Raw genomic sequence first — 15,579 nt, 5'->3', positions numbered from 1 at the left:
TTTTTTTGTGTTGGCAGTGCATTTTGTCTTACTGCATGATGAAGTTCTTCCCAATTAGATTGGATGTATTTCTCTGTAACTTGGCATACAGAATGTTTCTGCAGACTTCTGAACTCATTCTGCTGCTACCATCATGAGTTCTCCCATCAATAAAGATTAGTGAGCCTGTTCCAGAAGAAGCCTTGCAAGCCCAAACCATGACATTACCTCCACTGTGCTTGACCAATGAGTTTGTATGTTTTGGATCATGAGTAGATCAATTTCTTTCTCCACACTTTGGCCTTCGCTTTGGTAGAGGTTAATCCTGGTTCCAGAACTTTTCTGGATCATCTCTATATTTCTTTATATCATTCAGACCTTCAGAATTCATATCAGACCTTCCGCTTCTTACTGCTGATGAGTGGTTTGCATTAGGGCTGTCACCATCGATTATATTGGTAGTCAAGTAATCTGACGATTAATCAAGTAACCGGATTCGGAATTTAATTCACAATAAAAATCGACTTATGTGAACAATAACGTATGCTTAGCATTTAAAAAAACAAAAATACTTTATTGGAAAAAACTAAGCAACCTTTAAAAGGACTTAATACATGTTATACATAATAACAATGCTGTTAAACAACAATATATATATATATATTGCTATAAGTTTGCATGTTTAATGGTTACTCGTCACACAAATAAACTAATTATAATCACTGTAGCATTTCAATCATAAAACAGTGGTCAAATATCAAATATTGAGTGATAGAACCTTTCAAATTATATATAGTTTGGTGAGATTAAATACATTACATACCTTAATGGGAACTGTAAATTATTGTGAAAATCAGACTTCAAACTAATTCAATTATATGGAGTCAAAATATCATATTTAGAACATTTGTTTGAAGGAAACTATTTGAACTGTTTGCAGTTTATGAATATATATATATATATATATATATATATATATATATAAAATTATTAGCCCCCCTACAAAATAGTCATTGTTTTAAAAGTATTTCAAAAGTGCTTTTAACCAGAGCAAAAAAAAATTAACACAGCTTTTTTAGACATCCTAGTTTTATTTTGGATGCTTACATTATTTTATATTCCACACAGAAATGAAAATATTACACAAAACACAAAAACTACCAGAGTCAAAATTATTAGCCCCCCACATTCTAATAGTCAATTGTGTATCCTTTTTGCTGGATAACTGCCTGCAGTCGTTTGGTGTAATCGTCAACAAGTCTCTGACACTTCATTTGAGGAATCCTGGCCCATTCTTCTTTGGCGAATCTCTCAAGTTCCTCCAGATTCGATGGTTTTCTGGCATGGACATTTTTCTTTAGGTCACCCCACATATTTTCTATTGGATTTAAGTCAGGGCTTTGTGCAGGCCATTCGATGACATTCACCTTGTTCGTCTGGAGATAGTTCTTCACCAAGAGAGATGTATGTTTAGGATCGTTGTCATGTTGGAAGATGAAGCGACGACTCAGACCTAGTTTCACTGCTGACTGCTTAAGGTTTTCTTTCAAAATATCCACGTATTTTTCTTTATTCATGATCCCTTCCACCTTGACAAGATTTCCAGTTCCAGATGCACTGAAGCATCCCCACAGCATAATACTCCCACCACCGTGTTTCACTGTGGGGACGGTGTTCTTTGGGTTGACTGCCTCTCCCTTTTTTCTCCAAACGTAAGCAGTGTCTCTGTGGCCAAAGAGCTCTAGTTTAGTCTCATCAGACCATAAGACACGCTTTCAGTATGAATAATCTTTCTCCAGGTTGTCCTGAGCATACTTAAGTCTGGCTTGAAGGTGTCTTTTCTTCAAAAGTGGAGTTTTTCTTGGTCTGCAACCTCGCAGTTCATTCCTGTGCAGAGCTCTAGTGATGGTCTTCTTAGAGACTATGATTCCTGATGTGGCCAAGTCATTCGCCAGTGTCTTGGCAGTTGTTCTGGGGTCTTTAGACACATCTCTCACTAGTTTTCTTTCCAGTGTCTTTGAAATCTTTCGCTTCCTACCTCTGCCAGGCTTGTTCTGCACTGTGTGGCTTTCTTTGAATTTCCGGATTATACCTCTCACTCCGGTTCTTGAGACTTGGAAAAGCTTGGATAGCTTTGTATATCCTTCTCCTGTTTTATGTGCATCATTAATTCTTTGTCTCAAGTCCAAACTGATTTCCTTTGTTTTTGGCAGCTTTCTCAAATGACAGCTCAATAACCCATACTGAGGCTTTTATACCTTAATTTAACTTAATTATTGAGTGAGATCACCTGTTTCACCTGATCACCTTTACGCACATCACCTGTGAAGATAAAGGACTTAATAAATGGTCATTTCTTATAGGGGGCTAATAATAATGTCCCTGGTCATTTTAGCTTTTTCTTACATAACAATGTTTTGGTGTGCAAATATAAATATTTTGGTCCTTCTAACGAAAAATAGTATGTTCAGAAATGCTGTGTTAAAAATTCCTTGCTCTGTTAAATAGGTACTTGGAAATATCTTGAGGAAACTTAAAATTTCATAGGGGGGCTAATAATTTTGTCCTCAACTGTAAATATATATATATATATATATATATATGGCGGCAGATCTATGAAACCTGGATGTTGCCTTTTCAGGTTGCTGCAGCATTAATGATGGTTATGGTATTTGAGTTCATTTTTGCAGTGAAGGTAGACAACAACATTGTTTTTCACATTTAATATAAAGTGCTCCCAGAGTTGACATTCTTTGTCATCTGTGTGCCTCTGCCATTTTACAGGATACTCGAAACGGTAAATTGTAATTGAGGATTTTTTTTTTTAAAAATCGGGTACTTGAATTTAATCGAGTAATTATGACAGCCCTAGTTTGCATCTTGTAGTTCGGCTTCTATATTTCTGCTCTTGAAGTCTTCTTCAAACGTTGGATTGAGATACTTTCATCCCTGCCCTGTGGAGGTTGTTCATGATGCCACTGACTGTTGTTTTTGGGTTTTTCTTTACAGCTCTCACAATGTTTCTGTCATCAGCTGTTGTTGTTTTCCTTGGCCAACCTGTTAGATGTGTGGTTGCTGGTACACCAGTGGTTTCTTTCTTTTTCAGGACATTCCAAATTGTTTTACTAGCTAGGCCCATTGCTTTTGGAATGTCTCTGATAGATTTTCTCTTTTTTTTTTCACCCTCACCTTCAAAATGGCTTGCTTTTCTCCTATAGACAGCTCTCTGGTCTTCTGTTGGTTTATCATTTTCAACAACAAATGCAGTATTTGATTCCTGGTGGTCTAGCGGCTAAGGCTCCCATGCTTTCACTGCCACAGCCCGGGTTTGATTCCTGGGCAGGGAACCAACCCAGCAACTGGGAGTGTACTCTCAGTGCCGGTCCCAAGCCTGGAGGTTTTGCGTCAGGAAGGGCATCAGGCTTAAAACCCATGCCAAATCAAACATATGGGCCAATGTTCCGCTCCCTAATGGGAGCAGCCAAAATAACACCACCAACAACAAAGAATGCAATCTTCCTATGTGAAACCAAGGGGTCAAACCAAAAGGTGAAATTCAGCGCTATTAATTGTTTAAACAAACAATCATGGCACACCTGGGCAACAAGAAACATGTCAACATATGTAGATATCAGGAAATTAAAGCTGAAATTCTGATCTATCTCTTATTCATCTTTGATCTCAAACACAAATATCTTCAGTGTATAGCAAAAACAATACTTTCAGAGGGAACTGTGTGTGTGTGTGTGTGTGTGTGTGTGTGTCTCTCACTCACTCACACTCAGATCCATAAGTATTTGGACAGTTACACAATTTTTGTAATTCTCCCTCTGTACACCACCACAACAAATTTGAAATGACCCAATCAAGATCTGATTGAAGTGTAGACTTTCAGCTTTAATTCAAAGTGTTTAACAAAAATTTACATAGTCCCTTCATTTTCGCAGACTCAAAAGTAATTGGACAAACTAACTTATTCATAAATATTGGGATTATTTTTAATACTTGGATGCAAATCGTTCAATGACTGTCAATGACTGCCTGAAGTCTGGAACCCATGGATATCATCAAATGCTGAGTTTCCTCCCTTGCAATGCTTTGCCAGGCCTTTACTGCAGCGTCCTTCAGTTGCTGCTTGTTTGTGGGTTTTTCTGGCTTCAGTTTTGTCTTCAGTAAATGAAAAGCATGCCCAATTGGGTGGAGGTCTGGTGACTGACTCGGCCATTTAAGAACATTCCGTTTCCAAGCTCTTGGGTTGCTTTTGCTGTACATTTTGGGTCATTATCCATCTGGGCTGTGAAGCGCTGTCCTATGAGTTTTGCATCATTCGACTGAATCTGAGCAGAAAGTATAGTTCTATACACTTGAGAATTCATCCTGCTACTTCTGTCTGCAGTCACATCATCAGTAAACACTAGTGACCCAGTTCCATTGGCACCCATACATGCCCATGCCATAACACTGCTTCCACCATGTTTGACAGATGATGCGGTATGCTTTGGATCATGATCCCTTCCTTTCCTTCTCCATACTCTTCTATTCCCATCATTCTGGTACAAGTTAATCTTGGTTTCATCTGTCCAAAGAATTTTGTTCCAGAACTGGGCAGGCTTTTTTAGATGCTTTCTGGCAAAGACTAATCTGGCCTTTCTGTTCTTGAGTGTTACCAGTGGTTTGCATCTTGAGATAAAACCTCTGTATTTACATTCATGAAGGCTTCTCTTGATTGTAAACTTTGACAATGATACCTCCTCGAGAGTGTTCTTGACTTGGCTAGATGTTGTGAAAGGTTTTTTCTTCACCAAGGAAAGAATTCTGCGATCATCCACTTTACTTGTCTTCCATGGTCTTCCAGGCCTTTTGGTGTTGCTTAGCTTGCAAGTGCATTCATTTTTTAAAAAATGTTCCAAAATGTTGATTCGGCCACTCATAAAGTTTATGCTATCTCCCTGATAGGTCTGTTTTATATTTTCAGCCTAATGATGGCCTCCTTCACTTGCATCGACACCTCTTTGGACTGCATATTGAGAATTCCCATGAACAGCTACCAAATGCAAATTCAACACTTGGAATCAACTCCAGACTTTTTTATCTCCTTAATTTGTCATGAAATAATGAAGAAGCAGGTCACACCTGGCCATGAAAATGCTTGTCAGTCAATTGTCCAATTAATTTTGAGCCTGTGAACACGGAGAGACTATGTAATAAATGGCTGTAATTCCTAAACGCATTAATGCAATATTTTTGTTAAACCCCTTGAATTAAAGCTGAAAGTCTACACTTCAATCACATCTTGATTGTTTCATTTCATAAGTGAAGTTACATTGTCTCCAGTCTAGCGGAACACTGACTATTCAGTATTGCAATATGCAACCAAATATTAAGTGTTATTTACTTTAATTTACTTTAAGGCTATCTGCTCCTATACTTTTGCTCACCTAAAAATTGGGTGGTCTGCCACCAAAGGTGCCATATTCTAAGTTGTTTGACACATCTAGATGTAAATATCAGGAAATGGAAATTCTGTTCTATCATCTCCTTCATCTTTTGTTCTCAAACGCAAATGTCTTCAGTGCACAGCAAAAAACAAAAGTATAGGCCTTGCTGTTCCAATACCTTCAGAGGAGACTGTATAGTTGTTGGGGTTTGGGGGGGTGGTAAGTGAATAATGTTGACATGTTTTTGAGGAAAATCATGTAATTTAAAATAAAGATTTTTTGTTAGAAGAAAGATAAGTGGTTTCTCTAATTGTTTGGACACTTTGAATTATTGTGTGTATTGTTTATCTTATAGCCATCTTACTTAAGTTACCTGCATCACCAAGCCATGGACAGTGACTGCTTAACCCTACTGCCATCTGTTTGTGAAGTTCTGGCTGATTCCACACTTTTGCTACATGATGACACATCTTTGGAAAAGCTTCTTGATTGTTTTAAAGAACTGATAACGCAGAGTAAGTACTGTACATTTTAATTGGAAGTCATGTCAAGTTGTATCTCAATCTGTAGAAGTTTGATACAATCAAGTATTAGGTTAAGTGATAATGTAATAATGAAGAATTTCTACTTTTTGGGAAAAAAAAAACTGTCAGTCCTGTTCTGTGTTCACACAATATCTTTGGGATCCTTAATATCAATACTCCATAGCTGCTTTGATTTCTTTAAAACCAGGGGTGTCAAATGTACTGCCCATTGGCCTGAACTGATAAAGATTATACTCCTGATAAAGTTGTAATCTGGGACATTGAATGAATTTAGAATCTGCTTTTAAATAAATTAGTCATCTTGTGGACCATAATTAGATTGGACAAGCCAAAAAAAAGAGGTGGTCTTTCTCATTCCACCAGGACTAGGTCATCAGTTGATGGACCTTGGTCCAGATGCAGACCCAGCAAAGGGTTTTATCAGACTGAACCAAGAACCTTTAAAAAGTGAATGAAAAAGTGAAATGAAAGGTGCACCAGAGTGCTTGTCCATTCTCTTACAGCTCTATTAACTTTCAATATTTCAGTATTAGTTTTTAAAAAATTTTTTAATAAATATTTTTTTTTTCATGCATTTTGAGTATTAGGATTGTATCTGTATAAAAGTTTTTGTTGTTGTTGTTGGTGCGGCTGCTCCTGGTAGGGGACGCCACAGCGGATCATTGGTCCACATGTGTGATTTGGCACAGGTTTTATGCTGGATGCCCTCTCTGATGCAACCCTACCATTTTATCCGGGCTTGGGACTGGCAGTGGCTTGGTAGGTCTCTGCCCGTGAATCGCCCCGGGCCGCTGTGATGAGAGCATGGGATCCTTAGCCGCTACAAAGATGTGTTTAAAACAGATTTTAATCCAGTCGTTCAAACGAAAAGGAGGTCTGTCACATTATAGCTGTTAAACAAGTGTGAATACATCTGTGTATTCCAAGTGTAGCTACTCGAGGCTACAGCAGGCCGGACACAGACACACGGGAGGCAGGAGTGGTGGGAAAAAAGTGCTCTTTTATTTATTCCTTGAGTGTGGTGAAGGTAAGAAAGGTGTAAGGTGAGACTGGCAGTGTGCAGTGTTACGGTCGCATGGCCTTGGGGCGTGATGAACAAGGGCGAGCGGCGTCCAGGCGGGACCCAGGGAACTTCTTGGGCTTCCGGGCTGCAGACTGTGGACGCGCCGCTGTAGGGGAGCATGGGCTTCTTCACTGTTGTCCGTCTCTGAGAGAGAGAGAGAGAGAGAGAGAGAGGAATGGATCAGCGATATCGTGAGGATAAGACTGCCTGTGTCTGCTGTGCTCTTTTATACTCTTGAGATCTCCAGGAGGGTGAGGAGTTGCCACCGCAGTCATTGGCTGCCAGTTGTGTGTTTCTGCTGTCCCACCTTGCAGCCATGTGCTCCCATGCTATGTACAACGTTGTGGGTGCTGAAATGGCGCTGCCTGTTCAGCACCCGTGAGGAGCATGCAGTGTTTGTAGCGAGTAGGCTGCAGGCCCACCATCACACAAGCTAGATGCGTGCATCAGCTAGAAGTGTGCATTAGGAAGAAGAAGCCTTTATATGTCACATATACATTACAGGACAGTGAAATTCTTTTCTTCGCATGTTCCAGCTAGTTAGGAAGCTGGGGTCAGAGCGCAGGGTCAGACATGATATGGCACACATGGAGCAGAGAGGTTTAATGGCCTTGCTTAAGGGCCCAACAGTGGCAGCTTGTCTTTACTGGGATCCTGCAAGACCCAACAAATATTTGTTGGAGCTAGCAATTTTTTTACTCTCATATGAGCAGGAACACCCAGTTATATATGAAGCTCATGAGTCAAAGAATTGCCATGTTGATTAGCATGAAGATGTTTTGGATACATTGGAGTGCTGTGTGGCACATTTTCTATATTCATTCATCTGCAGTAATTGCTTTTTCTTGGTTAGGGTTGCTGTGATTTAAATGACTTACTTGGTTATATTTTGGCAAAATATAAACAAAAAAGTGAATTTTAAAAAATATTGCAGCCAGATACAAACAAAAATATGCAGGACCATGGGGATGTTGGTCAGAATTCCTTCAGGAGCAGGCAAGATTGGGATTTAAAAAATAACAGTCCCATGCACACCACTACTCTAAGCCATATTTGACAACCAAAAACTCTACAATACATTATAATGCACATGGTCCATGACTGCTAATGCAGTACAGGAAATTTTAAATGAACCCCTACTTCATTAATTTGCTCATTACAGGTACTTTTAATATTTGTGTTGAATGCAAGTTTTCCTCTTCCCACAGAAGACGAGCAGTATCTTATGCAGTATCTACCATATCTCCTGCAGTTCTTGCAGAGCATAACAAAATCTCAAACAGTAGATCCCTCTGTTTTTTCATTCTCACTCAAACTTGTTGGGCTGCTGGCAGCTAAAGAGTACAGTTTCACCTTGCTGGAGGTAAGAATGTCAAAAGTAGCACTTGTATACATAATGTTTACTTGCTTACTTGAACACTGTGTTACACAGTCAGGGTGGACTACACAGAGGCCTTAAACCGTTATTGGGGCTCTATACATATGCAATAGATACAATTAAATACAATTTTTTGTTTTACTGCACTTTTTATCAACGGCCCCTTATGTTTCGGCAACACAGATACTTTGAATATATTCCGAATAGAATTTATAGATCTATAAAATCTACTATCATATTCATGTTATATAACCTGACCGCCCACATGACTGTATCTGAGTTTCTTCCCACTATCAAGGCTTAAACCAATAAACACAAGCCAAATATGACAGACATACAACTAAACAAATCGAAACACTTATTTCAACAAATTATTGAACTTTGGACAAGCCAGCAGCAATAATTCTTTGAAAATATTTTGATTGCTGATCTTTTTGAAACTAAATATTTATAGATTCTGATCAATTTTGTGGCCCTCATTTGCATGGGCCACTGAGCTACAACCAATGTTAGCCTGTGCAAAAGTCCAGCCCTTGTTACAGTATTTCATTAAATCAGTCCAGTTTCTATGCAATTACTTTAATATGTACAAAGCTTTGAAGTATTATATGCAAAGTGTTGGGTGTGTAATGTGTGTTCTTCAAAGATTTTGGTTGTAACTGCTCTTAACTTTACTGAAACAGGAGAAAGGAGTGTTGGAGTATATGTTTCAGCCAGAGAGCTGGCATATGCTGGAACTCTGGAAAAATTCCTCAGTACGTTATGGGTGGCTACAGGGATTGTGGAATATGTTGCAGCATCCACAGTCCATGAACTTTTTCTGCAAGAATGGTGAATATTGAGTTCTTACTTAAAGGATCTTTGATCTTTTTTCATTCTCACAGGAAAAAGAACAGCTTCTATCCTCATTTGAACCGCTCATTTGGTCCCTTAGGAGATGAACCTGTAACTACTCTGCAGACATTTGTAGAAAGTGAATAAATGTTAAAAACATATAGATCACACTAGCATATACAGTTTAAAAAAGATATTGACCCCATTGGACTTTTTTGCATAGCTATATTATATTAGCTGTATTAGAGTAGTATTACTACACCCGTATCTGGAAGGTCAAGTTTCCTGGCAAAAGCTACCTCTTGAAGACAAGGAGGAACACTGCAACCAACTCCACAACAAGGTTGTTGAAAAGTACTATGCCGGACATACAAGAAGTCACTGAATATTCCCTTAAAAATGGAAAGAATAGTGACTGTGCAAGGAGGCCTATGAGAGACCTATGACAACTATGAAGGCCTTGGATGTTTCCACTGAGTTTCTGTTGCCTTATGTTCTGTAGCTTTATGGGAGCGTGGCAATGGTGCGACCATTCTTGAAAGAACTTGAATGACATCTTGGCTAAGGTTTATCAAAAGCCATACTCTGAAATCAAGAATAATGGTTCTGTTGTCTGATGACACCAAAATGAGCTTTGAGCATCATACTAAATACCGCTTGGCGTAAGCACTGCATATTACCAAAACACATCAACAGCATCATGCTGTGGGAATGCTCCTCTTCGCAGATCCTAGTTATCAGTGCAGCAAAATGCTGTGTTAAAACCTGTAATTAAATCCACTGTGAATCCACTGTGAATGTTGTAAAGTCAAAGAGGGTGAATATTTCTATAGGAACTGTAATATAGATTAAAGCATTAACAAACATATAAATCAGTGAAATACATATTAGCCCAACACTTGGTGACAGTAGGCATTTGTTGCAGATAGGGTTGCCTGAGACACAGTCTCATTCTCATTCCGGGCACAATAAGACTAAATTTAATGCTCTTGCATTACATTCTTTTTATGTGAGTTCTGTTTAATTCTGTTTAGGTTTTGCCTATACACCAGGAATTTGGATTGTTGTATATCTGTTCTTAATTAAACAAAGAAAATGTTTTGTTGTATTTAATTTATAACAAAAGCAATGAGTTTGTTCTATGTGTCTTTCACAGGATTCATTAAGTTGCTCCTCCATCTGCAAAATGACAAAGGCCTTTTCATTACTTCTTTGACTAGTCAGATTTTAGCACACATTTTAAACTCCTTCATGCCAGTAGTGCTGAGCAACAGTACTAAGAGTGAGACCCCAAACTGCTGTCCTGTCAGCACTGAGTTTGTTTCAGTTACAAAAGAAATAATGAGCCATGTAGCTGCCTCATTAGCCTCACAGGAGCAGGCTGTTATCATCTCAGCCTTAAGGTTGTTGGCCACAATTCTCACCGAGTGTGGAGAACCACTCAAGAGAATGATTTGGGAACATGTTGTGGGACCACTGGAAGTATTAGCAAATGCAAAAGATGACTCATTTACACTGCACATCATAGCAGTCCTTCAAGCTGTTGCAAGGTAAGTTCTTATTTCATACTGTGTGGCACTTCCAACTGTAGTACTTGGTTACATTAATTATATTCATTGTCTTTTAAAACATCTGAACATTATCTAGAAGACTATAACATTTATCTTGCAAAGAAGATATCTTCAGCTTCCAAGACAAAGAATACCCAAAGCAGCCTTTTGTTTTGTTAATTGTCGAAGGACCTTTGTCCAAAACTTGCTGTTTCAATGGAAACTGTGTACTGTACTGAACTTTTACCACTCCTGCCATTATTACTGATGCACACTGCAGTTACACCAGGATTCTTCTTCAGTGTGTTTGTGTGTGAGTGTATATATATATAATTTGTATATATAATCTCAATCAGCCATAACATTAAAACCATCTACCTAATATTGTGTAGGTTCCCCTTGTGCCGCCAAAACAGCTCTGACCCATCAAAATATATACTCCTCAAGACCACTGAAGGTGTGCTTTGGTATCTGACACCAAGACTTTAGCAGCAGGTCTTTTAAATCCTGTAAGTTGAGAGGTGGGGCCTTCATGGATAGGACTTGTTTGTACAGCACATCCCACAGGTGCTTGATCGTGTTGAGATGTGGGGAATTTGGAGGTCAAGTCAACACCTTGAACTCTTTGCCGTGTTCCTCAAACCATTTCTGAACAATTTTTGCAGTGTGGCAAGGCGCATTATCCTGCTGAAAGAGGCTACTCCCATTAGGGAATGCCATTGCCATGAAGGGGTGTACTTGGTCTGCAACACTGTTAAGGTAGGTGATGCGTGTCTGTGACGAGCAAGACCTCTAGACACAGCACACCAGCATCCAGAGACCGACGCTAGGGGCAATGTTCCCTTTTATTTACAGTGTGAGGAAGTCAATGCAGCAATCTCAACATGTGCAGGGAGAGTGGATGGTGAGGATGAGTGAGGGTGGTGTCATCTCTGCGTGTGGTGTGGCAGTCCCAGGATAGAAGCGCCTGAAGGAGATGGAGGTGTGACAGCGGCAGCTCTCAGGGGCGTGAGTGTGCAGCTGAAGGCAGAAAGGGATCGTTTTCCTCACTGACATCGCCTTCTGAAAGAGGAGAGACAGAAACACACTTTAGCAATGTCGCCTTTATCGCCTACCTTTTTAGCAGAGCTGCCGTTGGCTCCTTTTATAGTCCTCCGTCTTCTCCAGGAGGGTAGATTGGCGCTGTGGTTGCGATTGGGCCATGCGTTAAGGCTGTCCAAAACAATGGGGGTCAGCATGGGACCGTGGTCAGCATGGGCATTCTAAATGGTCTGCAGCTACGCAGCCCCATATGCAGCAAGCTGCGATGCACTGCGTGTTCTGACTCCTTTCTATCATAGCCAGCATTAACTTTTTCAGCAGCTTGTGGTACAGTAGCTCTTCTGTGGGATCAGACCAGACGGGCTAGCCTTTGCTCCCCACACGCATCCTTGGGCCCCCATGACCCTGTTGCTAGTTCACCGGTTATCCTTCCTTGGACCACTTTGGTAGGTACTAACCACTGCATACCGGGAACACCCCACAAGACCTGCCATTTTGGAGATTTGGCCCTTGTCAAAATCACTTAGATCCTTATCTAAGCTTGCCCAATTTTCCTGCTTCCAACTCATCAACTTCAAGAACTGATCTCTTGTTCTCTTGCTGCCTAATATACCCCAACCTATACAGGTGCCACTGTAATGAGATAATCAATGTTATTCACTTCAAAGGCCTTTTCATTACCTCTTTGACTAGTCACATTTTAAGACACATTTTAAACTCCTTCATGTCAGTAGTGCTGAGCAACAGTACCAAGAGTGAGACCCCAAACTGCTGTCCTGTCAGCACTGAGTTTGTTTCAGTTACTTACTTACTTATTCACTTTACCTGTTAGGGGTTTTAATGTTACATTTTAATGATCTGTGTGTGTGTGTGTGTGTGTGTGTGTGTGTGTGTGTGTGTGTGTGTGTGTGTGTGTGTATATACGGCTATGTTTTTTATTATTATTTATTATTACTATTATAAATTCTAATTAATATTATACTATTAATAATTATTAATTACTATTATAATTCTAATTACTATCAATCAACCAACCATTTGGCCTCCTGGTCTTCAGGTTCTCAAAGCCAGTGGAGAGATGCGTAGTCAGTGTGTGTGCAAAATGGGAGTCCATACAAGTAGTGTCTTAAATGGTGAACAGATTCCACCATGATTAGCAACTCATTGCAGGTGATAGACTAATTCTACTCTGGCTTAGGAAGCACTCAGCTTGTCAGGTGCATTGAGTGCAGCTTGCAAGTTCAAGACATGCACCAACATATCATCCAAATATACTATGCACATGTCTTTCGCATTGCCCTGAAGAACACACTCCCATTAGCCCTCTGAATGTAGCTGGTACACTGCACAATCCAAACGGCATAATGTTGAAGTGCCAGAGTCCAAAGCCAGTAGCTGAAGGTGGGAGTAATAATGTCAGCACACATGTATGCCAAAGGTTGCACGTCTGCATCTCATAGGGGGTTTCCATGTACATGTAAAAGTACTTGTGTGTGTCCCTCTAAAGCAGCAGCCAAGTGGCCTACAGATGTGGCCTTTAAGAATGTGCATTTTTTCATGTGGTTTCATGAGATTCATGTGTGCAGGCACATTTCTTAGAATTTAAATTCATTTGCTGTACTTCACACAATATCCAACAGCTGGCACATGGAGCAACATATTGTATCTCAACACACAGTATACTGAAAAAAATGGAATGTGTGATCAGTTAGATTTAAGAAAAAATATGTTTCTCATCAAAACGTGATTTCACTGCTTATGCTAAACTTAATTTAAACAAGTTTCTAATTACAAGACTGAGTTATGTAAAGTTCTTGTTCTACATCATGGTAAGGCATTTCTGCCATCAGTAGTCATCATGAGTGAAGCCCTTTTAAGATTCACTTTTGCTTCACTCATTTTTAATTACATTCGTACCACCTACTGTTAATTGCTATTAATGCATCGAAAGAACAAGGCAATACATTAAGCTTGTTTTATTACAGCAATATATTTTATGATTTTATGGCATCTTAAATGGCATAGCCATATAGTAGACCCTTTCTATCTAATTCCCAAAGACTGGAAAAGGGGGAGTAGTGGACATGAGAGTTAATTATATTACCTTTTCTGTGTTTGTCTCACACACTGTTACAATGGTGACATGAACCATGCTTGCTGTATCAGAGTTGAATTTCCTTTAAAAGAAAATAATCCATTTAATATAACTTATCAAAATAAACACTGCCATTGTTTTAGTCCATAGTTTTCAGTCCTTTCCCTGATTAGAAAGCATGTGATTAGCAAGTTTAATCTACACTGTTATCTAGTTAGCTACGTAACTAGCAAGGTTGTTAATGTGTCTTTGGAGTGCAATTCAACGAACACAAAATATCATAATTGCAGCAATTGCTTATTACAGTTTTGATTTCAGTAAAGCCATCATCAAAACATTTTCACATTTGAAAGATCAACAAATGAAATTACTTTAACTGTGAGGCAAATTAAACACTAAGGTTTCAGTGTTATGTCAGAGATGTTCAGTCTTTAACTAAGGGGATTTTTTTTTTTTTTTTTGGTTAGTTGTCTGTTCTAGGGTGACCAGACCAGACCAGAACAGACCAGGTCTTTGTGTTATGGGTGGGATTTTTTTTTTTTTTTTTTTTTTGGTTACAAGCTTCTCCTGGCCTTTCTTGAACTCAGGTTGTTTTAAGTAATGAGATATTAAGACAAAACTGCATATCTTGACACAACTAGAGTTTCAAGTAAATTACATTTTATTTGTATAGACATTGTCACAAAGCAGTTATGTAGAAATATGAATGTAGATGAGAGAGAAATCTCGAAAGGAACCAAATTCAAAAGGAAAATCCATCTTCTGAGGATACCAGATAAGAAGTTAATTTATTATGGCATAATATCCTGATATAAAGTTATTAGTTGTAATTAGACCTCTAGCAATGTTGAAGTATTAAATGAAATTAGCACCGTAATATTTTGATCTTGAAATAAAGAGATAAATTATAATAAACATATAATATCTTAAGATATTTAGTTAAAATTACAACATGGCCCAAAATTAATTTTGTTAAATTGTTTTTTCCCTACTTTTCTTCTTTTTTGTGGAATTAGGAGTGCTTTTATGTATTAGGAATCTAAATTAATTGAAATGAAATGAACAAAATTGGAATTTTCAAAGTTATGACCAAATTCCTACTTTTGATGAATTTTGATTGATTTTTGATTACTTTTGATGAAAACTTGATGAATATGGACCCAGGACTGAAATTGCGAACTCCTTTAATAAACTAAAATGTAGAATGCAAGTATAGGCAATAGACAGCAATTATTGTATTTTTTCACAATCTAATTTTAAAATGTTTACTGTTAAAATTCTATCACAGGAGTCCTGTTTTGATCCAACCAGATTGTAGAGTGGAGACACTGATGGACATCATGTTGTTTTCAAGAAGTGCAACTGAATCTGTGCAGTGTGCAGCAATTATCTTGCAAATGGAAGACTGGTGACTATAGAAGAGATAAATTTCTTACTTTTGAATAGGTCTACTGTTAACATCAGTAATTTTTCTTTCATTTGTTCTTTCTCTAGCCCTGAAGTTTTAAAATGGAAAGCCACAGATGTAATCATGCTTCCTCTACTGTGTGCCAGTGCATCCCCACTACAGCTTCATGAACCAGGTGCATGTCTTAGGTGTTATCAGGAAAATGAAAGTATAAAGTATTTAAATTGGGCTAAAGAATGGAAGAAAGT

The 15,579-nt window shown here is 38.7% G+C and overlaps 1 protein-coding gene across 3 annotated transcripts in view; it reads left to right on the top strand.

The window, feature by feature from the left end:
* Positions 1 to 15,579, top strand: part of brat1 (BRCA1-associated ATM activator 1) — a 43,741-nt gene that overhangs the window by 1,282 nt on the left and 26,880 nt on the right. For all 3 annotated transcript variants that reach the window (XM_053229843.1, XM_026932180.3, XM_026932179.3), the window contains exons 2-7: positions 5,773 to 5,932; positions 8,234 to 8,388; positions 9,087 to 9,234; positions 10,394 to 10,787; positions 15,212 to 15,331; positions 15,418 to 15,506. In XM_053229843.1, coding sequence (XP_053085818.1) covers positions 5,806 to 5,932; positions 8,234 to 8,388; positions 9,087 to 9,234; positions 10,394 to 10,787; positions 15,212 to 15,331; positions 15,418 to 15,506 — 1,033 coding nt within the window. In that variant the 5' untranslated portion in view covers positions 5,773 to 5,805. The remainder of the gene's footprint in view (positions 1 to 5,772; positions 5,933 to 8,233; positions 8,389 to 9,086; positions 9,235 to 10,393; positions 10,788 to 15,211; positions 15,332 to 15,417; positions 15,507 to 15,579) is intronic.

This window comes from Pangasianodon hypophthalmus, chromosome 26 (assembly GCF_027358585.1).
Source record: "Pangasianodon hypophthalmus isolate fPanHyp1 chromosome 26, fPanHyp1.pri, whole genome shotgun sequence".
NCBI classification, from domain to species: Eukaryota; Metazoa; Chordata; class Actinopteri; order Siluriformes; family Pangasiidae; genus Pangasianodon; species Pangasianodon hypophthalmus.
The sequence above is the reverse complement of the archived record's forward strand: the minus strand, read 5'-3'. Positions and strand labels throughout refer to the sequence as shown.